Raw genomic sequence first — 27,948 nt, 5'->3', positions numbered from 1 at the left:
TTCTTTCTTCAGTGTCTTGAAGTTCTTATTGTACATATCTTTTACTTGCTTGGTTAAAGTCACACCGAGGTATTTTATATTATTTGGGTCTATTATGAAGGGTGTCGTTTCCCTAATTTCTTTCTCAGCTTGTTTCTCTTTTGTGTAGAGGAAGGCTCCTGATTTATTTGAGTTAATTTTATACCCAGCCACTTTGCCGAAGTTGTTTATCAGCTTTAGTAGTTCTCTGGTGGAACTTTTGGGATCACTTAAATATACTATCATGTCATCTGCAAATACTGATATTTTGACCTCTTCTTTTCCGATCTGTATCCCCTTGATCTCCTTTTGTTGTCTGATTGCTCTGGCTAGAACTTCAAGAACTATATTGAATAAGTAGGGAGAGAGTGGGCAGCCTTGTCTAGTCCCTGATATTAGTGGGATTGCTTCAAGTTTCTCTCCATTTAGTTTAATGTTAGCAACTGGTTTGCTGTATATGGCTTTTACTATGTTTAGGTATGGGCCTTGAATTCCTATTCTTTCCAGGACTTTTATCATGAAGGGGTGTTGAATTTTGTCAAATGCTTTCTCAGCATCTAATGAAATGATCATGTGGTTTTGTTCTTTCAGTTTGTTTATATAATGGATCACGTTGATGGTTTTCCGTATATTAAACCATCCCTGCATGCCTGGGATGAAGCCTACTTGATCATGGTGGATGATTGTTTTGATGTGCTCTTGGATTAGGTTTGCCAGAATTTATTGAGTATTTTTGCATCGATATTCATAAGGGAAATTGGTCTGAAGTTCTCTTTCTTTGTTGGGTCTTTGTGTGGTTTAGGTATAAGAGTAATTGTGGCTTCATAGAAGGAATTCGGGAGTGATCCATCTGTTTCAATTTTGTGTAATAGTTTGGATAATATTGGTATGAGGTCTTCTATGATCGTCTGATAGAATTCTGCACTAAACCCGTCTGGACCTGGGCTCTTTTTGGTTGGGAGAACTTTAATGACTGCTTCTATTTCCTTAGGAGTTATGGGGTTGTTTAACTGCTTTATCTGTTCCTGATTTAACTTCGGTACCTGGTATCTGTCTAGGAAATTGTCCATTTCCTGCAGATTTTCAAGTTTTGTTGAATATAGGCTTTTATAGTAAGATCTGATGATTTTTTGAATTTCCTCTGAATCTGTAGTTATGTCTCCCTTTTCATTTCTGATTTTGTTAATTTGGACACACTCTCTGTGTCCTCTCGTTAGTCTGGCTAAGGGTTTGTCTATCTTGTTGATTTTCTCAAAGAACCAACTTTTGGTTCTGTTGATTCTTTCTATGGTCCTTTTGTCTCTACTTGGTTGATTTCAGCTCTGAGTTTGATTATTTCCTGCCTTCTACTCCTCCTTGGTGTATTTACTTCTTTTTGTTCTAGAGCTTTTAGGTGTGCTGTCAAGCTGCTGACATATGCTCTTTCCTGTTTCTTTCTGCAGGCACTCAGTGCTATGAGTTTTCCTCTTAGCAGTGCTTTCATTGTGTCCCATAAGTTTCGGTATGCTGTACCTTCATTTTCATTAAATTCTAAAAAGTTTTTAATTTCTTTCTTTATTTCTTCCTTGACCAGGTTATCATTGAGTAGAGCATTGTTCAACTTCCCCGTATATGTGGACATTCTTCCCTTATTGTTATTGAAGACCAGTTTTAGGCCGTAGTGGTCTGATAGCGCACATTTGATTATTTCTATCTTTCTGTACCTGTTGAGGCCGGTTTTTTGACCAATTATATGGTTAATTTTGGAGAAAGTACCATGAGGAGCTGAGAAGAAGGTATATCCTTTTGCTTTAGGATAGAATGTTCTATAAATATCCATTAAGTCCATTTGGCTCATGACTTCTCTTAGTCTGTCTACGTCTCTGTTTAATTTCTGTTTCCATGATCTGTCCATTGATGAGAGTGGGGTGTTGAAATCTCCTACTATTATTGTGTGAGGTGCAATGTGTGTTTTGAGCTTTAGTAAGGTTTCTTTTACGTATGTAGGTGCCCTTGTATTTGGGGCATAGATATTTAGGATTGAGCGTTCATCTTGGTGGATTTTTCCTTTGATGAATATGAAGTGTCCTTCCTTATCTTTTTTGATGACTTTTAATTGAAAATTGATTTTATTTGATATTAGAATGGCTACTCCAGCTTGCTTCTTCTGACCATTTGCATGGAAAGTTGTTTTCCAGCTTTTCACTCTGAGGTAGTGTCTGTCTTTGTCTCTGAGGTGTGTTTCCTGTAGGCAGCAGAATGCAGGGTCCTCGTTGCGTATCCAGTTTGTTAATCTATGATTTTTATTGGGGAGTTGAGGCCATTGATGTTGAGAGATATTAAGGAATAGTGATTATTGCTTCCTGTTGTATTCATATTTGGATGTGAGGTTATGTTTGTGTGCTTTTCTTCTCTTTGTTTTGTTGCCAATACGATTAGTGTCTTGCTTCTTCTAGGGTATAGCTTTCCTCCTTATGTTGGCCTTTACCATTTACTATCATTTGTAGTGCTGGATTTGTAGAAAGATATTGTGTAAATTTGGTTTTGTCATGGAATATCTTGGTTTCTCCATCTATGTTAATTGAGAGTTTTGCAGGATACAGTAACCTGGGCTGGCATTTGTGTTGTCTTAGGGTCTGTATGACATCAGTCCAGGATCTTCTGGCCTTCATAGTTTCTGGCGAAAAGTCTGGTGTGATTCTGATAGGTCTGCCTTTATATGTTACTTGACCTTTTTCCCTTACGGCTTTTAGTATTCTTTCTTTATTTTGTGCGTTTGGTGTTTTGACTATTATGTGACGGGAGGTGTTTCTTTTCTGGTCCAATCTATTTGGGGTTCTGTAGGCTTCTTGTATGCCTATGGGTATCTCTTTTTTTAGGTTAGGGAAGTTTTCTTCTATGATTTTGTTGAAGATATTTACTGGTCCTTTGAGCTGGGAGTCTTCACTCTCTTCTATACCTATTATCCTTAGGTTTGATCTTCTCATTGAGTCCTGGATTTCCTGTATGTTTTGGACCAGTAGCTTTTTCTGCTTTACATTATCTTTGACAGTTGAGTCAATGATTTCTATGGAATCTTCTGCTCCTGAGATTCTCTCTTCCATCTCTTGTATTCTGTTGGTGAATTTGTATCTACAGCTCCTTGTTCTTCTTTTGGTTTTCTATATCCAGGGTTGTTTCCATGTGTTCTTTCTTGATTGCTTCTATTTCCATTTTTAATTCCTTCAACTGTTTGATTGTGTTTTCCTGGAATTCTCAGGGATTTTTGCGATTTCTCTCTGTAGGCTTCTACTTGTTTATTAATGTTTTCCTGTGTTTCTCTAAGGGATTTCTTCACGTCTTTCTTGAAATCCTCCAGCATCATGATCAAATATGATTTTGAAACTAGATCTTGCTTTTCTGGTGTGTTTGGATATTCCATGTTTGTTTTGATGGGAGAATTGGGCTCTGAAGGTGCCATGTAGTCTTGGTTTCTGTTGCTTGTGTTCCTGTGCTTGCCTCTCGCCATCAGATTATCTCTAATGTTACTTTGTTCTGCTATTTCTGACAGTGGCTAGACTGTCCTATAAGCCTGTGTGTCAGGAGTGCTGTAGACCTGTTTTCCTCTTTTCTTACAGCCAGTTATGGGGACAGAGTGTTCTGCTTTTGGGCGTGTAGTTTTTCCTCTCTACAGGTCTTCAGCTGTTCCTGTGGGCCTGTGTCTTGAGTTCAGTCTCTTCTGGTTTCTGGGCCTCAGGAGTGCCCACCTGATCAGGTGGTGAGGTCTCACTCCCACGGGGTCTGGGAGCAGAGAGCTGCTGCGGGCCGGGATCCACGGGTGTGGGACTCCCGGTAAACACAGGACATGCCCGTCCTAGAGAAATTCTGCCTCTGTGTGTCCTGTGTTCACCAGGCAGGTCTCTTGCAGCAGAACAGTTGGTCTTACCTGTGGTCCCGAGGCTCAAGTTTGCTGGCGGGGTGCTGCCCACGAGCTCCCTGCGGTGGCAGCAACCAGGAAGATCCGGGCCACCGTTTCCAGGAGCTTCAGTGCACCAGGGTTCCAGATGGCGTTTGGTGTTTTCCTCTGGCGTCCGAGAAGTGTGTGCAGAGTGCAGTCTCTTCTGGTTTCCCAGGCTTTTCTGCATCTCTGAAGGTTTAGCTCTCCCTTCCACGGGATTTGGGTGCAGAGAACTGTTTATCCGGTCTGTTTCCTTCAGGTTCTGGCGGTGTCTCAGGCGCAGGGGTCCTGCCGCTCCTGGGCCCTCCCCCACGGGAACCCAGAGGCCGTATACAGTTTCCTCTTGGGCCAGGGATGTGGGCAGGGGTGGGCAGTGTTGGTGGTCTCCTCTGCTCTGCAGCCTCGGGAGTGCCCACCTGACCAGGCGGTGAGGTCTCTCTCACACGGGGTCTGGGAGCAGAGAGCTGCTGCAGGCTGGGATCCGCGGGTGTGGGACTCCCGGTAAACACAGGACGTCTTGTTTCATTCTTACTATAAATATACAGTGATTATAGTTCCTAATGCTAAAATCAAGACGTGTTATTACCAAAAATATGCAAACATTGAGTATTATATAAACTTGACTTGGTCAGCTACTTTTTGACATTTTTGTTGTTGACTGTGAACTATAAAAGTCAATTGTCAAAACTTTGCTTAGGATTTTTTTAAAAAAATAACTAACATATAACATTATTCAGCAAGTATTAACTGAGCACACATTGAGTATCTTTCCTATATGGTTTCATATACAATAAAGCATTAAAATAAAAAACACTGAAAAACTAAGTTTTCTTCTAGTGATTGCAAAAACAAAATCAAAAACAAAAAAACCCCATAAAAACCAAAGAACAAATTAGAAGCCAAAAAACTACAACATAGTTTTACTACTAATTTCTTTAAGGTTGTTTGTATACTTCTCTTATGAAATAATAGACTTATTACCCATGGATTTATGGATAATTGCATGAACAATAAATAATACAGTGTCATTAACATAGTGTGTTGTGCCTGGAGAGATCTTAGCAGTTAAGAATACTTGCTATTTTTGCCAATAACATGAGTTCTGTTCCTATTCATTATTTAATGCCTCACAAACTTTTGTAATTCTAGTTTCAGGGCTCTACATTTGAGATACCTAAATACATATGTACATACATACCACATATATATATATATTTGTATATGTATATTTATTTATGTATACACCTATATATCACATGAGTAGACAGTATATATACATACACATATCTCATATACATATACACAATATACATATATATACATTCTCAGACCTACCTACATCCAAACAATTTTTAAAGGACTACATTATTTTATATTTAAACACTTAGACAAAGTACTATAATGTAGAATTGGAAAAAAGCAGAGCAAGGCAATATGAATAGAATGGGATTCAATTTGCAAATGCAATGTTAGACAAGATATTAATGAAATCCTGTAAAAGTCAGAGTTAGTTAATTAGCTCTTTACAGGAAGAAAGCGTGGAACAGATCATACAGCATGAAAACTTTCCTATGTGTCTTGGGGGTTGTCTGTGCAGCAAATAAGTGATTGTAATAAATAAAGGGAAAAAGGGGTGAGGTCAGAGATGCAATGAGGGAGAACATCTGAAGGCTCCCAACATGGCACATAAAGATTTGACTTTTATGAAGACTAGCTAGCTACATCTTGGTGAATACCCCACCCACTGCCCAGGCTTGTTTTTGACATCTGTCTCTCCTTCTAGTTGAATTTTACTGCCATGTGCAAGCATTACTAATGACTAGCCCATATAATGAACAGTAGCTTCATATAATATGAGTTTTCAATATTTCAGTCTCAAACATACCAGTACCAAAGTCCAGCTCCATGTGATATCCCTTTTGTTCATCAGCAGACTCAACATTTACAGTTAATACATCTTTAAATATAAAAAGGACAGGACATCTTCACTATAGAAGAGGATTCATTATAGAAGAGCATTTTATCAATATTTCATATTTATCTTAATTAAATTTTTAAATGATTAAAATGAAACAAATTTTAACTCTCCCCAACATGTCTTTTTTGTTGTTGTTTAGTACATCAGCATCTATGAAAGTTTCAAGTAAATGCATCTCTTTAATCAGCTACATTATGCAGTTTATCAAGTAGTGCTTGAGACTGGAAGCATAATATAGAAGAGGAAGAGATTCTCTTCCATTGGCTTTTGCTTTCATTGTTTTTCTGTGTTGAACCATACATAGCACACTTATTCTTACAATTCATGCTTCCTAGTCATGAAAGGACAAGGTTAGTTCTCCCCCATATTTCCTCTGAATTATCATAATTCTATTCTGGTTGTGAAATACTTCAGATCCTGAAAACTCTTATGTGAAGATAAAAGAATCATACATGTGTGTATATATGTGGGTATGTATGTATATATGTATGTATGTATGTATGTATGTATGTATGTATGCATGGGAAAAAGGCAATGAGTCCTCAATCCTATACTAATAGCAGCTAAGGAATGCTGCAAGCAGGAGAAATAGTCTTCTCCAGGGAAGAGCACAGCAAGTGGTCACCTACTACCAAATGGTCAGCCCTGAAAATATACATTATGTTGCATTATACACACTAAGTAGATTGTATTTATGCATTTAGAAGTAATATTTATATTCATGTACATTTATGTACACATACATGTATTTATATGTATATATATATTTGTAGAAAATATATTTGTATATAATTATATATATACAACTATCAATGTTATTTACAGAATTAATGGAATTAATTAATGAAACTACTAACGTAATTACAATTAGCAACTAATGAAAAAAAAGCACCATCAATTGAAAAATCCTGGATAGGGGCATAAGGGTGTTTTGGGAAGGAATAAATGGAAGAGGGAAATGAGGTAATTGAATCTCAAAAAATAAAATAAATAATTTAAAGAGAAAATTTAAAAAATAAAAGTCTTTGCCTATTGCAAGACTTTTCAATTGCTTTTTTCACAAGAGCTACAAAGAGAATAAAACTAGTCCCATGTCTTTCAAAGCATTTCAATTGTGTTCACAAATTCAGTTTTGTTTCTCAAATTTCAAAATAGGAAAAAAATACCCAAGAAATTTAAGTGACTACTAGTTTTTGAAAAAAGCAAAGGTAGACTAGTTCTATTATTTTCTGTGTCTTCTTTCACCCTATCTAGGAAACAAATCATGACCAAATGCAACAATTACTTATCTTATGTGTAATATACTTTTAAGGTTTCAATTCCATTTTTGTGACTCCAATATCTGTTATTCCCTTAAGAAATTGGTGAAATTAAGACTTTGATGAGCACACATTTTGATGTCTAGACTTGATCTTTACTTTCTATACAATAGAATAACCAAAGAAAAACCAAAACAATGTCGTTCTGTTCAAATTAGTCAGTGCTTCCTGTCTTTCTAAGCAAAACTGTTTGAAATGCTGCTTACACAAAGATGTGTAAAACATAGCCTCTGGTCTCAGAAGCTATCAGTCAAACCAAGCTCTATCTGTTAGTGACTGTAAGGAATGAATATCTTATTGAATATGTTTGCTTTGTCACATATTCCAGACTTTCTCTTACCAGCCTTCAAGCAAATCTTGTCTTTGCCATCACCAGGGGTGACTGGAAGGAGCAAAAAATAAGCTTTGTGTGTATTCATGAAATTCTGGGGATTAGTAACTTGAAATAAAAAGACTTATGTGGAGAGCAGGTTTTCATCCATAGGTTGAGCTCCCTTAAAGTTGTGCCCCATGGTGAGCAGAATACAAAAACAGCTACAAGGCAGGCTTGGCTGTGACAGGTTCACAGGGTGTTTTGTACGTTCTCATTTCTTTAAACCTTTCCTTTTAGCCCACACTGTCTAAGGATCATATGGGATATGATCAAGAAAAGCAAAAGACATCCAGCATTTGGGGTATGGGACAAATTAGGAGTGAGATTGCAGAAATAAAAGACCATCCATTTGTCTTTCATAATTGTGGAACTCATTCAAATTGTAACAGAAACAATAAAATGACAGTCTGAGGCTTGGCTAAGATAAAACCAACATTTGCTCCAAACCTTTAAAAAGATAATGAATTGAATACATTTTTATTTATTTTTGTATTAAATGATTTTGTATTGAACAAGGAATCTGGAAATAGAACCTTTAATAAGCAACAGGAAAAGAGTTGTTTAGGAGAGAGAATAAAAATTTTATTCTTTTGATTTAAAATACAATTTAGCTTTCAGAGGCTCTGATACCTGAGAAAAGACAACATTTGCCACAGCATCTCTTCCTTGAAGGATTTCCATCAGCCTCTCTCAGATTCCAAAGGATCATAGATTAATTTCAGGTTTTCACACAGGCAAAAACTTCAGTAGAAAGAAAAAGAATTTTCCTCTCACTTCTAATGGCATTTTGATTCTCATTATCCTGAAATAATTATTATACATGCTATTTTGAATATCCTTGTAATAATATCATAATTAAAGATTACATGCAAAATTTATTTCATTCGCTAGGTATTTAAAGCAATGTTTCAATATAAGAATACTTGAAAAAATAGCTTAAAATTTTTTGTCTGGTAGGCAGTTTTGATATATTGTAATAACTATGAAAGAAAATTTTACTCATCTACTTTTGAAAGATAAGATCTTTTAAATTTGAAATAAATGTGAAAGTTCAAAAAATTCAAGTTACCTTAGAGAAATATTTGAGAAAAAAAGTTTAGATCTACATATATTATTTATGTTGTATTATATGGCTTTAGCAATGACCAATATATTTTTCACATTTTAGGATTTAGAATGTAAACATTCTCTTGGAATTAGTTGTTATATTTTTTAAGGTCTTCTTTTATGGTTTGAAAGTAACCATATAGAACCCAAGTACAGGAAGATAGTCAAACCTGAGTATCTGAGACTCGTGCACAGCCCCGCATGGTGGGAGCACCAAATTCTAGAAATTGTTTTCTGACCTCTGCAAACATACACCAAGGCATACATACATATATATGCAAAAACACACAAACACACCAATAAATAATATATAATACATAAATAAATATAATACAAAACTACACTAACAATGTGAACTACAAATAAAGTATTTATCTTGAGGCAAAAATTCATTACTTGCCACACTAGAAATAGTTCAGTTATAGCATCCCAGTGGTGTGTATATACAACACAATGTTACATTTATTTTTTGATACATAGTGTCCATCTCATAGCCAAGATATTACCAAATTATATCTTTAAAAACATACATTTAAAAGGCTCTTGCTTAATGTTCAATTATGTAATTTAATCAGGTATATGTAAATATATGGAAATGAATTTTAAATCAACTACTTCTCTACTATATTAAAAATTTTATTCAAAGAAACATTTTATAAATCTATGGAGGCTCTCCATTTGTACTCATACTATAGAACAAAATTAAAGTATAACTTTTATTAGTAATTAAGATACTTTATGATAATGGCAAGTCTACCTTACTGCCAATGAAGACAAAGTTTTTTTGCTAGATTTTTGTGTAATAGAATGCTTTAAATAGTTCCTCCAATAAGTGAATTGGTGCCATGTGATATCAAACAAAGTGCACCCATTTCCTGCATAGTTACCTTAGTCCAAGAGACTCATCCCCCAAGTCGCCCATTAATCTGGAGCAACATTTGCTAAAGCCTTTTAGAATCATATAAAATTTTATTGAATACTAATAAATAACTTCAGGTAATAAATTCCTTTAAATAAAAAACAGCAAAGTTATTTCCAAAATTAGGTGCCTAAAGAGGCAAATGTTCTCCACTTTTCTTGTCAGATTTTTTATAAGGAAATTAATGATTCTAAACCTTAAGGTACTTTGTAGGTACTCTTCTGATGTCTTGGTGTGTCATTTTGATTTTTATTTTGAGTTTTGTTCAGAATCAAACTAAAAATCCTCACTGTGGTTTTTTATCAAAGTAGAATTTTGAAAGAAAATGCATTCAAAACAGGTTTAAGTACTGATGGGTACAAACGATCTTTGATATTTTCTTGTATAAATTTGAGACCTCAGACTTGCCCCATATGCTAGCTCAGGTTTCATGCTTTTGGGGAAAATTTTATGCACATACAGCTTAACCTGGTACATTCAAACAACTTAGGTTTGAATATCCCCTAGCCACAATTGCATGGAGAGACAGCTGCCCTGTCAAATGATGAGACAATAATAAATTGTTATTTTTAGCTAAGTCTAAGAGAATTTGTTAGACAGTGAATATTACAACCAATGAGCAAATATACAAGTATATGAATAAGCAAATGAACGAATGATCACTGTCTTGAACAGATCTCTGACTATCGTGAGGGAACAAGCCATTCAATTTAGGTGGTATATATCAAGAATAAATCTATTGCAGGAATAGATGAAAATTTTGACTGGATCTCCAGACATCACGTAAGTAAGCTATCTTAGGTCTACGAAAACCTTACATGTATTTGCAAATCAGACCAGATTTAATATGCTCCAAACATTTTTCTCCTAAAACTTGTTTTGTTATTTTTCCATATTTGAAACTTGTCTACCCCTCTCTGTTCCTTTACCCTGTGGGATTATTTATCACAGCTAGAAGTGTATGGTTCTAATCATTAACGAAGCAATTAGCTTTCTGCCTTGAGGAAACAAGCTAATTAATCAAAACATTCCTTTTGCTAAGTCATGTTGACCAGTACAGAAAGTTCTGTAATTCTCAATATAATTCTAACAAACTATGTGCACCTTAAATAGTAACAAGTATAAAAACGAACATTTTTTTCTGAAAAGATTCATAGTAAATAGCCTTTCATATGCATTTCAGTGTCTACTGACAATAGTCACTCGGCTGTCACGTGGGTCATAAAGAGCTGGGAGATGATGCCAGTTAATGTAGTGGTAGTCTTGACCATGTTTCTGAGACAGGTCAAGGTGTTCATAGAAAATTCAGGGATAAGATTAGTTGTGTGATAATAATGTTCATAAGTTCTCGTAATGGTACTTGTTTAATCACTATATTATATGTGTCCCATAGTTTACAGATATATCTTAAAACATCATGATTCTGTACATCAGAATCCACTAAAAAATGATGGGAATCTGGGGTCTTTAGTTAGGACATAATTTCTGGTGATTTTGTTAATTAACTATAAAGGTAAGAGGGTAAAAGAAAGCCTCCAAACTTGGGAGATCCTTTTAACTTGTTTTCTTTTATTAGAACGTGGTTTAAGTACAGTATTGTAGCAATGAATAAAATATTTACAGTCATAACCTGTCCATCACTGGAGAACACTATTTTGGCAATGCTATATAACAACATAGTATTGTGAGATATCCTCCAGAGAAGACTACTAACTAGTGAACAGGTATAAATCAAGAGATAGTCTTTATTAGGCAGCCATTAACTACTCTTGGGGTTTGGGACCCCAGCATAGCCCTGAGCCTTTCTTTTCAGGGTGGGCTTTTAAGCCCACCTGAAATACACATCCTGAGTTGACACACTTGAGTTAGCAAAAGGCAGAACTAAAGAAGCCAAAAAGCAACGTTAAAACATTCTGAGACTTTCCCAGAACTATGGACTTTGTAGATTAGGTTTTTGTTTTTATTTCGGTAGGTTTCACTGCCTACCTGCTGGGGTTCAAGGTCTATACTGTATTTCCACTGTGGCTTCAGTTGTGCTAAGGTTATGATTGTGATGGTAGATCACAGATTTCTTAATAAGCTGACTCTGTATATGAATAAAAGCAAGAAATATTTGAAAATAATGTTAATAAAGACAATATTTTAAAATTTTTAATTATTTGAGTTATAATCTGTTTATATATACTGTTTATAATGTATACTGGATTATACTCTTATTAATTGCAGTCATTAAAAACATTTATACTACCACTCAATAAAATGTTTGATAAGCATTGTTTAGTGTAAATATTTTTTATAAGTTTAAGTTTGAACTATCATTGTTCATCCTTGAATCATCATCTACAAGGAGCTATATCTATAATATTTGGATACTTTTACATTTTTAGCCTAATGTCAGTGATTTTGATTTACTAAATAATATTGTGATCACAAGACATAAAGAACACGCATTTTGATATGATATTTTTGAAGTTTCTGGAGCAGCATTAAATGCTTACATTTTAGCTCATTAATATGTAGGAACAAGTAGCATCCAAATAATAACAATCTTAATTAATTCTACATAAAACATGTATAGACCTAATAGACACACAACCAAACTTTTGTTTATGATTCAAACAGTGAGTGGCATTTGGCCAGATATACAAAAGGGGTGAGCATATTGAATGAGCTTAGCCCTGTGAATTTCTGTCATGGTTCTCTCAGTCCCACCAGGGGATGTGTTTCCATCTACAATTGGACAGGAGAAAATCAGCTGGTCTCCACTCCGTTAAAATGCAAAGGCTAAAGTAGAAACTAAGGTGACAGTTTAAAAAGAGGTGAAGGGTGTAAAGATTTATTAATATTTTAACTTTAGCTGATAATCTCTCATTTCCCACTTCTGAAGATAATACTAAGACCCTCATCGATTACCAAGATTTGTCTAATACCCAAATTGATTTCTGGGGTCTTCTCTTTGAAATTTCAAGAATCCTTGGGGCAACATAATTCATCATCAGGCCTCAGGGGCTTCGAGGTTCTAGCATGCTGCCCTGCAGCATTAGTGAATGGGCATTAGACCATTGGGCAGAAAAATCATCAAAAGACAACTGAGTGATCTCTGACTAGCTAGAGGCTTACCCTCTCAACTTCTAGAAAACTGTTTCATATTAACTATTCTATGAAAATCCGACCTCTGTTTTACCCTTGTTATTGACACACCTCATGCTTGGTAATGAAGGTTGCTTCTTCCTTAAATCTCCTATAGTGCATTTTTTCCAATTTCCATCTTTGTCTTAGTGTTTTACCTTGGTATAGATATTTTCTTTGCCATTTAGTCTTCTATTAAAGAAAAGAATTCCACTAGAATGTTTTATTTTATATATCTTCACATCTTTTTGATATTTTGTAGATGCCACCTCATTTACTCATTCCTTTACTTGATATTTTAATATTACTAATCTGTCTTCTTTATTCAAATTTCTTCACACTTTTCACAAATAAATACTCATAAATATAATTTTGACAATTTGTTCATTATCTACCTTCTATCTCTGTTTTGTCATTTAAAAAAATTTTACACTCCAGATATTATTCCCTTTCTGCTCCACCCTCCTACTTTTCTACATCCCATTACCCTGCCACCCCAGTCTCCACAAGGATGTCCCCACCCCACCCACCCAACCAGACCTCTAAACTTCCTGGGGCCCCTAGGGCAACTTCTCTGACTGAATCCAGACCCAGGAGTCCTCTAGTGTATATGTGTTGAGGGCCTCGTCTCAGCTGGTATATGCTGCCTGATTGGTGATCCAGTGTCTGAGAGATCTCAGGGGTCCAGGATAATGAAGACTGCTGGTCCTGTTAATTTCTACATCTCTAGCCACTAGCACCATCCCTGGCATCTCTGTGAGGGTTAAATAATCATATCCTTAAGTAGACTTATAAAAACAAAATATCCAATAAAAATTATGGTAAGGTAAAATTTTAGCTACATATTAAAAATTAGCATGACTACTGGTTTTTGAAGTAAAATAATAAAGTCCAATAAGGAAAAAATAAATAAAATATAAGAAAAATATTGACATGACTGGTAATAGAAGGGTAGCAAAAATTGAACTTCCATGTGATATAAAAGTAAGTTTTAGAATTCAAAACACAAAAGACCCATTTAGACAAAGAAGACAACATTAAATTAATAATAAAACATTGTTTCTCTTATAGAAATAAAAATGATACAGTTTTTCTTTACATTTAATTGATTTTACTTAACAGAGTAAGATAACAAAAACTATAAATAAGAATGTACAAGTATAGAAAAGACAGAGAAAGCACTTAGAATATTCATAGATGACATGATTATCAACAACATAACAAAACATTCCGAAATTATTCTCAGGACCTAGAAAATAATTTAAGGGTCATAGTTCTAAAATAAATATGAAAAAGCCAATCAAAATGTACTGAGTTAATATATAGAATCTCTAAAATGTACAGGATAAATTAAGTGAACAGTAAGTGGTAATGGCACACCTGAAAAAATGACTGTGTGAGTGCAGTTTCCTCTACCATAAATCAAGACGGGTATGTGGTAGGTAATTGATGTGCTACGATCATGTACGATATGATTATGATAGGATGGGAGGTGTTATTGACAGAGATAGTGAGAGGAGAAGGAGAAGAGAGGAGGAGAGGCGAGGAGAAGGAGGGGGAGAAGAGAGGAAAACGAAAGGGAGAGAAGAGAGGAAGGAAAAGTAAAGAGAGAAGAGAGGTGAGAGAGGAGAAAGGGAAAGGAGAGGACAGGGACAGTGACAGGGACAGGGACAAGGAGAACATATGTAACAGAGGAGAATAGATAGCTAATAAATCAAAACTCCTTTCTGCCTATCTGATAATGACTAAGATAGGAATTTTTTTTGAATACATGTCCTCAATAAAAGATACTAGGAAAAATCATGAATGCATACATTTTTCGTGTATGATTATTCTTATTTTGTTGGTCTCTCTTTTCTGTTGTGCTGGCTTCCACTTAATTACTCTTTCTTTCTTGTTCCTTTAGTTCTTGTTTTTCACTTTGGTACAGAGTGAGAAATAATTGTAGTCAAGGACTGTCTTGTTTGTTAATAGTTCAGTAGGGGCAAACAGATTTTATAGTGTATAAAAAGGTAAAGATGCACCTTTTAAGAACAATCATATCAGGGGAATTTCTGATTCCTCTGCAAATTTTATATCTGAAGAAACCACTTTATATAACCTCATTAAATAATGGTCAACACGCTAATGTCTTTAGGTTGTGTTGAAAACAAAGCTTTCTGAACCCTTTCAAGTTTATCTTTATCTTAAAACCAGCAATATTGCATTATTTTACTTGAGACACTTTACCCAGAAACTGGACATAATAAATGCTTTTTGTGTGCACACATGGATATAGCAGGCCAATTCTCCATCAATATTTGAATCTTAGCTTTATTTGAGAATTAAAAGGTCCTATTCTCGTAATATGTAGTGTTGAAAAATATACAAAGTGATCATTACTGTCTTTGTAGAGATTTTTTTTCTCAAGAAATCTATTCCCTCCAGTGCCAGAACCCCAATTACTATACTTCATTAATTTTCATTTAATAGAGTGTTTTTGTACTTTAGGTTCAGTAAAAGCATGATGATGGGGGACAACAGAATCCTCAGCCTTCAACAGTGATTACTGGGAGTGCATCCTGGCCCAGAGGCATGGTTGCTATGGTAATGCTACTATCTGCCAAGGCTGTTTCTCACTGTGGGTGGAAAGAAGCTCCCCTACCAGCAACTATGTGGGATTCTGGCAGCTGGAGAGAATGCTGAAATGATGTGCAGCTTCTTCATATGAGAGCTCAAAAAGACTTCTTTAAATGCAGTAGACAACTTTGCTCAGGCTCATAGGAAGAAAGGCTTTGATGAGGATATAGTCCTTCACAAGCTCAGTATGTCCCCAGCATCTGCTTAAGGATTTAATTTGAACAGAAGTTTTGCAAAGGGTCAACACTTCAATTTTTCTACCCTCAATTTTTCTACTGCACAGAAATGGAAATTTATAGGAACTTGCATTTGTCAGCAAAGGTAACATAATTCTGAGTAATTTATATGACAGCATTTCAACATGGAAGAAGGATACATTTTGGTGTCTTTTGGATACTGAACTATTTTCGAAATGTGTATTAATTCAGAGTCACCAACTTTGTTTTCCTCTAGTGTATTATATATTTCTAAATTTTGGAAGCCACTAGCAAGTTAAAGTTGCAATTGATGTTCTGGTTTGTGAGCACATTTCTTCTTGGGGAGATAAAACATGGCACAGAAGCTAATATTGCCCACACACAGCACAGTAGGATAAAGATTAACTAAGTACAAACTAGCTCTACATTGGGAATAACATAAACCAGAAGTCCTCAATGACCATTTTGGTGATCATTTTTATGTGTTTATTTTATCTGTTCTTGAGGTACTCTGATTTCCCATTTTATTCTCCTGTAAAAAGTCCTGTGCTCTAGGATAAAGCAAAGGTGATGGCACTCACTATTTATTATCTTTTCTTTGTGTCTGAACTTATAAGCAGGTGATCATGTTGAGCATGAGCATTTAGTTTTGACATTATAAAGGGTCTGCAGTAGAATTCTTCCCTAACTATCTAATGCTTTGAGAATAGGAACAGAAAGGAACCATAAAACTAGGACTCAAAGTCATTGTAGCCATTTGGTAAACTTGACAGATTAGGAAGTCTTTTCTCTTGTTAGTACTAATCTTGTTAGTACTAATCTTGTTAGTACTTGTTTTCCCCTTCAATTTTAAGTAATTACTGAGATGGAAAGGATAGAAGATTGAAAGAAAATAGTCGAGTTTTTTTTTCTCTGCCACCCTTTTAGGCTCTACCAAAACTGGGCTCAATGACATTCAAATACTATACACTGGTCTCAGCCATCTGTTGGTGAAATTTTTTTCTACTATATGAAGTTTCAAGCTGTTCTAACCTTTTCTACTTCCCTATATATTCTCTCTCTCTATTTCTCTCTCTGTCTCTGTCTCTGTCTCTCTCTCTCTCTCTCTCTCTCTCTCTCTCTCTGTGTAGGATATATATATATATATATATATACATATATTCAGGAAATAAAAATTTTCTTTCATAAGAAAGAGCAACAAAAGTGGGGGTGGTGTTGGACTCCTGTTTAAATTTCTTCTGAAGGAAATCTTATGGGTTACGCTTCTCTAAGCCTGTGTAATGATCTATATCAAAATAACACACTAGCTCATTCTCCAAACATAAAGTCACTTTACAGGGGAACTTTTGAATCTCCTATTTTATATCTTGTTGCATATAAAACATAAAGATTAAGATGCACAAAGATAAAGAATCTATAACCAAAAAGTATTATAATCTGAAAGACAAATCCTCCCAAATATGTAACGTTTTTAGCCCTGAGACAGTGCTGCCAGTGAAGAGTCTAAGAATAAGCCTCATATGACAGGATATAATTAGAATGTAGACCCACTAAAAATATTACACAATTATGTTCAGGACATGTATATGAAGTGTATTATGGAGCAAATTAATTTCATGCTATGGTATCAATTCTATCCTCAATTTGAATTATGACTAATGACAGCAGCTTACATTTATGGAGTTGTTTGTTGTACAGGTATTATTTTATATATTGTCTCATTTAATCATCACAAGAACAGTACAAGGTCATCCTCTTATGTTCTCCATTCATTGTAAGTCAAAAGATTTAAGCTGTTAAAAATCACAGTGATGGGATCAGTATTATGCTCTTCCTGTTCTCTGCCTTCATCTGTGTCCAGGTCTTTTTCATTTATTTTTAACCAAAAACTATAAATATATTTTTCATTATGAGTCACTGTGTAAGGAACACACATATATGAACTCAGAACTCATCTTTAATTTCTTTAATATTAGTATTAGAATATGTATTCTAATACTGCCTGATTTGTTTCTTCTCTACATTTGTGTTCTGTAGGTCAAAACTCAGTTGAATTTGCAGAGTACTACAGGTTTCAAATAATGATCTGAAAATTGTATAAACAGTTCAAAGAAATAGACACTGTTTAAATAAAATTAAAACACATTAAAAACATGAGCAATGAATTTAAACCAGAGTGATATGCATGCTTGTGTGGTGGTTTATAGGAGTATGGTTAGAAAAGAGGGGCTTTGGCTGGACTAGGGTAGAAGATGAAGTTGTGAGCCTTGCAAGTGTCCACCTGATGGCAGAGCATGGACTGTAACAATGGACTTCATCCTCATTCTTTCCAGTACCCTCTAGGACTTGATCTAATGTGCTTGGCTTGGGATCATCTATCAATATTAATACAATATCCTAAAGTGTTGAGGTCATAGAAATATTTTATCAAGATGCATAAATAACATGAGTTTTCCTTCTTTTTTTCATTTGCTCTTCTACAGGGTGTTTTGAGTGCTGCATTAAATGCCTGGGAGGTATTCCCTATGCTTCTCTGATTGCTACCATCCTGCTGTATGCAGGCGTTGCCCTGTTCTGTGGCTGTGGTCATGAAGCCCTTTCTGGAACAGTCAACATTCTGCAGACCTACTTTGAGATGGCAAGAACTGCTGGAGACACACTGGATGTTTTTACCATGTAAGTCATTTTTTACATCCACCTTTTAGTAAGTGCGTTACATTGTTTATGTTCCTACTATTTTCCTAAATAAATAGAGGCCTAGCTAGGTAAGGTGATGATTAGAAAAACAAAACAAAACAACAACAAAAAACAAAAATAAAAAAATGGGTTGATCTGTCAATGAACACAAAGTACTTTGCATAGTACCCAAGGCCAAAGTAGTAGAGGTTTTACCAAGACTTTTATACGAATTAAAGTTCCATGAAGCAGGAAAATTTTGCCTTGTTCTTCAAATTTGAACATAGGCTCTTCTTAAAATGAATATGAAAAGACAGAGGATAAAGGCAGGCACAAATCTAGGCTTGACTGTTAATTCTAGGAAATTTATAAAATTCTAAGCAGGATTAGACACTTCACAACTTTAACCCAGTCATGAATTATATTACTTCCTCTACATTACAGAAAATACTGTAAATATTGTTAAAAGTTATTATGGTTTCTTGTAAGATAAAAATTAAATATCATACAGAATTGTGCTTTTGATGCCCTAAAATGTACCTTTAGGATAAAAGTTATGAAGATGTAAAAATAATATTTCTGTAAACATAACTCTAGCAGTCTGGAAGTGAAAGTCTTTTGTTTTGGTTTAAGCCTCTTTAATATTACAGAGAACAAATCTTCGGGATTCACTTACAAGAGTATTCATTTCCAAATAATTAATTCTCATAATCTCTTGGGTGATTTCATAATCATAGACAGAAATTACTTTTATATGTTTTTTAATACAAACTATCTTTCTCCAAAACTACTCATGTTTCTTAGCCTTGACACTACTTGACTTTATTTCATGCTGCTTTGTTTTGTATGTTTGAAATATTTATTTTATTCCTTTCTAAACACACTCAATTGGTTTTACTGTATGCTCACATTTTCTGGAATCAGATTTTTTATACTTTCAAATCATAATGGCTGTCATGCTGTTTGTGGTGCCATTGCTCTTTAACCATATCCAAAGTAATCAACTGCAATTTATCCAAATCCATTCTTGGTGTCACACTGAGGTCTACTAACTCCTTATTAGAAGAAAACTCTCCTATAACTACAGTATCAAACTATGCAATATTAGGGCCAAGTGTAGTAGCTGGCACCTTTAATCCCAGAACTTGGGAAAAGGAGGCAGGCATATCTCTGTTTCAAACCAGCTTGATCTACATGGCTTCATGAAGACCCTGTCTCAAAAACAGTTTACAATGTTGCCAAATTTCTTTAGTCTTAATAAACTATAAGCATATTGTTTTCAACAATACTTTTAATAAGTTATATCACTGAGGTAACTAATGTTAATATTCCCTGTGAATGTAGAGAATACAGATGTACATTCTTGCTGTCCAGTAGAATTACAATTCTCTACTCTGTGGGAAAAAGGATATGTTCTTGGCAAAAGAAGAGGTAGCATGTATTTTAAGGAAAAGTTATTTAGTTTTTATATTTATCTTAAAAATTTGAAGACTTTAAACATTGATAAATTCTGATCACTAAAATTGAAATATAATGAAGGAAGCCTGTAGTCCTTCAACAAGCAGTGATTAGAAAAAAAAGGAATTACTGAAGCAATGAGACCAGCCAAGACATGTGGCAAATCTCTATAAGCTTAGCTACTCATGAGGCTGAGTTAAGGTGAATCTGAAGCTCAAATATAGAGTATGTTCAATGTCATCCTTGGAAATTTAGTATGAGTCTTTCTCAACATTAAAATCACAAAATGAGCTGAGGATGGTGCCATGTGGTAGAATGTAACACTTAGTTTGTGAGTATGAGAGCCTCATCTAGAGTCTATGAAATTCAATCCTCAGTGCTGAGAAAATGGGAAATAATTATTAAAAACTATAATCCATATATTTGAAATATTATGTCCCCCAAACTTGCATATGGATACTTATTAGCAAATTAAAAGTTGTCTATTTCATATTATAACATTATTTTACAAATTATTTTAAACTAGCTTTACCCATCGAATTATGTAATAAATATGCATTCCTATGATTTATTAATTGAATTTAACATTACCAAACACATAGAACCAAATCAGCATCTTGGATTTAGATTGCCAGAATCATCCTTTGTTTAAAGTTCATATGCCTATAATTCACATGGAATGTGTTATTTCAAAATCCAACTGTGTAAGCAGGGCACAGTGGTGCAGAACCTTTATCACCAGCATCCAGGAGGCAGAGACAGGCTGATCTCTGAATTCCAGCCCAGCCTAGTTTACATGCTGAGTTCAAGGACAGCCAGGGCTACATAATGAACCCCTTTCTTTCAGGGAGAGAGAGGAGGAGATGAAGAAGAAAGAAAAGAAAATCCAATTGGGTTATTGCTAGTTAGTTCAGGAGAGTTTTGGTGAGATGATTTCATGGACATATTTTAATGTGATAAAACTGACATTTTCTTTTTAGTTATATCTCAGCCTAGTCTGGACAAAATATGTTCTCACTGTTCATTATTTTAAGCTACCACAGATGTCTTTGAATCCACAGTTCTCTATATTTAGTCTGAATTCAAATTGCTTTATTCAGTCATAGCACATAAAGTTTGTACGGTGTCAGAAGACTAATAAATGACTATATATATATATAAATAATTAATTATAAATGTATTTAAACAGCAAATATTAAGATATCACAGATCTCTGCTCAAACTTTTAGGATACTATCTGTATGTGTTTTGGAAAGTGAATTTAGAAGAAACTTTAGACTACATATTTTTTATTGTACATTTGATCCATTATACAAGAAGTTAAATATAAGACCAATAAAGTATATTTGGATGAGGAGAATAGTACATTGATTCGGGGGAGGTCAAATTATTTCTTTTCATAGTTCAATTCCTTAAATTCATTATATAGGTCTCAGAGAGCTTCCATATAGATTGATTTGCACAAAAAAAACCCAAAAATAAACAAAAAAGCAAAAGAAAACAAAACAAAAAAAAACAAATAAACAAAAACCAACCAAAGAAAAGCAACTCCCCTCCAAAGAAAAGCAGAAGAATACAGCAAAGGTCTGTACCATCCATCTCTCAGTGTGATGGCTGAGAACTGAGAAGTTTGTAATTATGAAAACTTCAAAGTTGTGGAGATTGCCTTCAGGTGGGCTGCGTACACGGATGGGAATGTTAGAAAGAATAGGAAAAATAAAAAGAGAAACAGAGGATGCCAAACAAAAACCATAAAGTAGATGAGACAAATATTAGACTTATGGGTGATATGACTTGCCCATGAAAAAGTTGTTTGAAAAGAATACATAGGAAAATGATCATAGAGAAAGCATGTGATTAATTTTAGTGTTTATTTATATATTAAGACTCCTACATCACATGCTTAAAAAAGAAAATATGGCTTGTTTAATTAGATGAGAGAGCTACCATACAATGGTGAAAATTTCTTTTTTACAAAAGATTTTTTTATTTATTTTGTGTATAAGAGTACACTGTAGCTGTCTTCAGATACCCAAGATCCCATATGGTTGGGAGCTACCATGTGGTTGCTGGGAATAGAACTCAGGACCTCTGGAAGAACAGTCAGTTCTCTTAACTGCTGAGCCATCTCTCCATCCCCAAGATGAAAATTTCTAAAGGCCCCCAATTTCCACTTGTTTTATTAAGGATCTGAGGAGTTATTCTCTTTATCATATTCTCTCTCTCTCTCTCTCTCTCTCTCTCTCTCTCTCTCTCTCTCTCTCTCTCTCCCTCCCTCCCTCCCTGTGTGTGTGTGTCTGTCTGTCTCTCTTTCTCTCACTTTCTTTCTTTCCGTCCTCCATTATTTTTTCTATCCTTCTCTCCCCTCTACCTTTCCCCTCCCTTTTCCTTTATTTCTCTCTTCACCTCCTAAATAAATGCAAGTATCTAAGAATAATCCACATCTCTAACATTGAAGGACAATCTTTGAAAAACATGAAACCATGAAATGTAGCCATTGAGTTTTACTAGTCCTCCGTCTACCATGGAGTTTTACTCTTCACAGTTAAGTCTGCAGTTGGTTTCCATTCTTCAGAGTGACATTTTAGGCATGCACTACCACTGGTGTACTCTACATTCTAACTTTCCGGTTAAAACTACCTGTTAAATAGTTTGTCATTGTTCAGTCAAGGTGTGGAAGCCTTCAAAGAAAGCAGAGAATGTTTTTTAAATCGGCTTTTAGATTTTTTTATGATTAATATAACTTTATTACATTTATTGTTTAAAATACATTTCTTTATTCAAAAAAAGAAAAAAAGGAAATTCTAATATTTCCACATAAATAGATGTAGCTGGAAAAATTGTATTGGCTAAGGTAACCTGTTAAGTTTTTTTTTCTCCATTTTTATTAAATTGGGTATTTCTTATTTACATTTCAATTGTTATTCCCTTTCCCAGTTTCCAGGCCAACATCCCCCTAACCCCTCCCCCTCCCCTTCTATATGGGTGTTCCCCTCCCAATCCTCCCCCCATTACTGCCCTCCCTTATTAGTTGTTTTCCCAGAAGCATTTTAGACATTGATAGGCTGATTTGGTTCTTCAAGTCCACATCTTGTGTGGGCTCCAAACTTGTGAGAAGTTAGTTTATAATTTAATCTCCTCCCATTATCCTTCCATTTCAACAACATCTACATATTAGCACAACCCCTCCAGCTCACACCCTCTGCAAATGACTCAATATCTGCTGTGTGTGGTGAAGAGGAACTCTTCTAAGTTTTGTCCCAGAATCTCTTACCTGGGAGAGGTTTGACAGTGTGTTACTGCTGTGTTCTTTACTCATCTTTTGACAAAGCAAGCAAGAGAAGGCTAAGTATTTTATGACTACACAACAAATTTAAAAACAATGAAATATGGGTATGTTAAAATTTAGACATCAAAAGGTGATCCAAACACTTAATTGCTAAATAATTTGGCCTCTTGAATAAATATTCTGAGGTTTGGTCACATGTTAGCTTTACCCTTAAATAAAACTCTCTATAATTTATTTTGTAAGTGTTGTATTTTATTTAAAAAAATAATAGAAAGGGTTCAGGATATGATAACATGGATTTACAGACAGAACACATTATATTTTTAAAATATTCTAACTCTGACATTATATTAATGTATCAAAATTGATTTTCTATATTATATATTATTTAACAATTTAAAATGAAGTAAACATTAACCTCAAATATTCACTGTTTTATTTCCAACTAATGTTATAAATTTATAATATCTACAGTTTTCATTGTTCATATTTATTTTTTGGGAATTAATAACAAAACAGTTACTGACATTTTAATGGTTGAAACAAGGAGACAAGATAAGACTAGGCAAGATAACGTAAGGCTTTGAAGCTATGGTAGTCTGTAAACTTTCTCTACACATCTACAGTGTTGATACATAAACCAGTTTTACCTTTTACTTACAAAATGTTTCAATAGCAGACAAATTAAGAGTTCATGTAGATAACTGATTAACCTTGGAGATCAGATCATTATTTTATAGGTAAAACTGGTGTTAGAAAAATCTTATTGAATTGATGAGTTCTGAAATAAGTCAAGTAATGTGCATTTTTACCAGGCAATTTTTATACTACAAATCCTTAAAGGTGCTTAAGAAACAGAAACTATGCTTCTTAACAATAAGAAATTGATTTTTTACAGTTTCAGAAGTCAAAATCTGAAGCAGGTCTCACTAGGTTTATTGCAATGAGCTGAGATCAAGATGTTGGCAAAACTGTATTCCATCTGGAATCTCTGGAGTTATTCCATCTTTGACAAGCCACCTGCATTCTTGGCTCCTTGTTCCTTTCCATCTTCAAAGCCAGGCATGTGGCATCCTGGAAATCTCCCTCTGAATTTTATAGTGACGCTCTTACATCTTCTGTTTTAAAGATTCATACAATTACATTGAATGTATCCATTTACTCCAGGATATATTTTCTAACTGGTGATCATTAAAAAATCTGCAAAATCCTTTTGAGCTTACAAAGAGACTCATGAGTACTTGCTGGGAAGTATTGTGTAGACATCTTTGAAAGCTGTTATTCTTTACACCACTGTTAAAAGTAGAGAATAGAGAAAATGGATCTCCATATTGTAAAATATGCTATGACTTAAAACCACTGAAAAATGTGTTCTCTTTAATGTAGTCATAATGCAATGCTGGAGTGTAAGTTTTCAAAGTAATAAAATTAATATTTATATAAGAAATTGGAAGAATGAGCACTGATAATTCTGTTTTTTATTTGTCCCATGTCTACACATAAAGCACAAGCTATTTTTAATTTTTAGATGGTTTTATAAACAAACATTGAGAATTTTGAAAGGATTTACAAAGAGACAAAGTCTGAGAGGTGGGATATTACAGGTTGTCATTTTGTCATTGAACTTAATGGGTTCAAATCTTCATGAATGCAAAGCTAAAGCAAGTCCAGCTGAAAAATAAGAAAACAAAGAAATATTTATTATATGTAGCAAGTAAAGATAGCATGAGATTATCTCCATATCATTGTTCTTTCTTATGAATTTTTAGATAGTCTCTACATATACATAGACATATACTATACATACACACACATATATTATATATATATATCATATATGTATTGTGAGTACATTCTTATGCATGTACAATTCAAAACATAAACCACCATGTATGCATCATTAAGGTCATAGTTCAAGAAGGAAAGGTGATGTACAAGCAGATTTCTAGGAATAATTTTTATTGTATTGAATGTGAAACAAAGGAATATCTTAGGAAATCTTTTTCTTGTCAAGATTTTAGCTTCATCCAAAGGATGGGATATTTGAAAGATACATTACCATATAAATTTCCCTTTAAACATACTTCGCTTACTTACATGTCAATAATTGGAGTAGTTATTTAAAAATAAAATCAGGACATAGCTGTTCTACTATGTTCATTGCATTGACTTTCATAGGCCAGGGTATAATACAACTTAAATATACACAGATGAATATGTAGGGGAAGAAAATATTGTATATACGCAGTAAACTGCTATTGAACATTAGAAAATATATCGTGACTTGTGCCAATATGTGAATGAATGGCAAAGACTTCATGTTACCTAAAATAAGCTACTCACCACAAGGATGGTTGTTAAATAAAACGACTAGCATAATCTGTTTCATCTAAAAAAGTAGAACTCAAAAAGTAGCTGGGTTGGAGAGTCAGACTAAATTAGAGTTATTTTTCGATAATATGGAGTTTTGATCATGTAAAATTAAAAAAAGTTCCAGGAATCTTTTGAGCAACATTGTGGCATTTATACTTAACCATACCACAGTAGGCATGTAAATCTAATAAGAGAATATGTCATTTTTACTTTTACCTCATGAAAAATTATTAAATATGAACTTTATGGATCATATCTGTATTATTTCATGAAACAGAACAGAAAATGGAAAAGCAATTTCTAATTTTCTATATCAAAGAACTTATCTCCTGCTCAGTAATACATAGGTTTCAAGTCATTAGGATACAGTAACCATTTTCTGCTTTCGAAAGTTGTCACTTCCCAATTCAGAAGAGAGATTACATACTCTAGCACTACTATCCAATCAGTGCATGCCAGTAAATTACTTGCAAATCATTGACACATTAGACAGTGTCAGAACCTTGTCATACATAGGCTTCTTCCATTTAGATGAACAAATGTCTGAACCTGATACTTCCATAAAAAAATAGCTTCAAATTATTGTGGCTTCAAGTATAGGAACGGGACTGTGGATAGATGTAGAGAAGTAACATACACAAGGAGAACCCGAGTTCAATCCCTAGCATTAAGGAAAAAATAAGGAGAAAGACAACAAGGAAGATGGATAAAAACATATATTCTCTCATAGTTGGAAAGTTCATGAGTCTGGAATAAAGTTGTTATCAGGGGCAGACTCATGTCCAAGACTCTACAGAAGGTTCAACAATTTATCTCTTCCAGGTACTGGCTTGAAGCCACATCATTCCAATCTGCCTCTATCTTTTGAGTAGTTTCTCCTCCTTTAATAATTGAGTGGAAATCTTATTAGGTAAAATCATAGATATATTATTTATGAAAGAGATTGGTAAGTTTAGTGAAAATGAATAGTTTTTTTGAATGTGTTATAAATTTATGCTATACTCATGAGATTTATCCCTTAGGTACTTCAATATTGAGGTTGTATTAAGGATAAAATATCATATCCAAATGACATATAAAGCATAAAGCTCGTATATTCCACTTATTGTGTATGATCTATTCTTTAGTATAGATAACAGAAATCACTGAGGTGGTGGTATCCCCACATTTGCATTTTATTGACATACTCTGTAATTCTTATCTCAGTGACAGTGAACTACTCAGTAGTAGAGATAATGTATGAAAATTAGCACTCATAGAATATTCTTCATCTACAGGATACAACTATGCTTATAAATATTTCTGTGTTTTAAATAGATATTATATGGAGCATAAGCACAGAGTAGATAGTTTCAAAATCAAGAGCTGTAAATAGAAATTTATTTACAAACATGCTAATTCTTCTTTCTAAATTTAATGAGCATTGATCTGCTAAATACAGAGCTATGGGATAGAAGTATATCATCTGTCATCTACCCATTATTATCTATATATCCATGTTTAACTGTAGCTATCATTTATGTATCAGTTCTTTGTATGAATATGTTTATGTTTCCTAAATCTAATTTTAGTATGGATTTTTTTACCAATGTTTTTACCACAATGAGAAATGGAGAATTACTGTTTTAAACCTCTCAGAAATTATGCTGGGGTGATTTCAGGATCATTTCTACTTAATATTAATTTGTGATTCTGCAAGAAAAGTTTACTTGTCATATGGAGAATTCTCTTCCTTTTTATTGTTGGTACTATAGTTGCAAGAAAATACTCATGATATTCTATGATAGAAGTTAAATCAAATGCACTAGAAACTAGTATAGTGACAAAATATAGCTGGTTTACCATGTTTGTTGCATCGACTTTCAAAGGCCAGAGTATAAAACAATTTAAATATCTACAGACAAACATCTATGTAAAGAAAATATAGTATATAGGTAGGGAACTACTATTTCTCATTAGAAAATAAATTGATATGTGATAAGATGTGGATGAGTTGCAAAAATTTCATGTTAAGAGAAATAAGCTACTCACTACAAAGATGATAATTAAATTAGATGTCTAACATAGTCTGTTTCATAGACATTATTACTGTGACCAGAGAACAAGGGAGACTATAGAGGATGAGGAAGAAGCCTATATACACAAAAACCCTTGCTGGCAGAACAAAATTCATAGGTTGACATTAGGCATATAGAATATACATGTTTTATAATCTACCTACCATTATGATTATGTGTTCTTTTATATCAGTTTTATTAGCAAATATTTCACTTAATATAGTGTGTTCAGATCCAAGGCAGTCCACCACCCCCCTTTCTCCTCTGCAGTTCCTCTCCTATCTTCCTCCACTCTTTCTTCTGAACTTCATATTCTTTCCTTTATTATTTAATTTAATACTCACTGAATCCACTTAATATTGCCTGCATGTGTGTGGGTTTAGGACTATATACAGAAGCCTGGTCGCCTCTCAGAGTTCATATTCCTGAAGAAAAGTGACATTCCCTTTCCCAATAGCCATCCCCTTCCAATAGCTCCTGCATGACACATGCTGAGGTTTTGAATACCTGGTTCTGTGCA

General features: G+C 34.2%; 2 protein-coding genes across 4 annotated transcripts in view; one reads left to right on the top strand and one right to left on the bottom strand.

Annotated features, from left to right (window-relative positions):
* Erich1 (glutamate-rich 1) overlaps positions 1–27,948 on the bottom strand; it is a gene marked incomplete at its 5' end in the record, with an annotated part of 52,793,804 nt that overhangs the window by 38,918,064 nt on the left and 13,847,792 nt on the right.
* Positions 1–27,948, top strand: part of Gpm6a (glycoprotein m6a) — a 330,034-nt gene that overhangs the window by 287,339 nt on the left and 14,747 nt on the right. For 2 of the 4 annotated variants that reach the window (XM_087588317.1, NM_001394534.1), the window contains 2 exon segments: positions 15,250–15,345; positions 18,059–18,251. In XM_087588317.1, coding sequence (XP_087444443.1) covers positions 18,211–18,251 — 41 coding nt within the window. In that variant the 5' untranslated portion in view covers positions 15,250–15,345; positions 18,059–18,210. 4 annotated transcript variants of the gene reach the window in all.

This window comes from Rattus norvegicus, chromosome 16 (assembly GCF_021556685.1).
Source record: "Rattus norvegicus strain SHRSP/BbbUtx chromosome 16, alternate assembly SHRSP_T2T, whole genome shotgun sequence".
In the NCBI taxonomy this organism is placed as follows: domain Eukaryota; kingdom Metazoa; phylum Chordata; class Mammalia; order Rodentia; family Muridae; genus Rattus; species Rattus norvegicus.
Note: the sequence above shows the minus strand (reverse complement) of the source record. Positions and strands in the feature narration are given on the sequence as shown.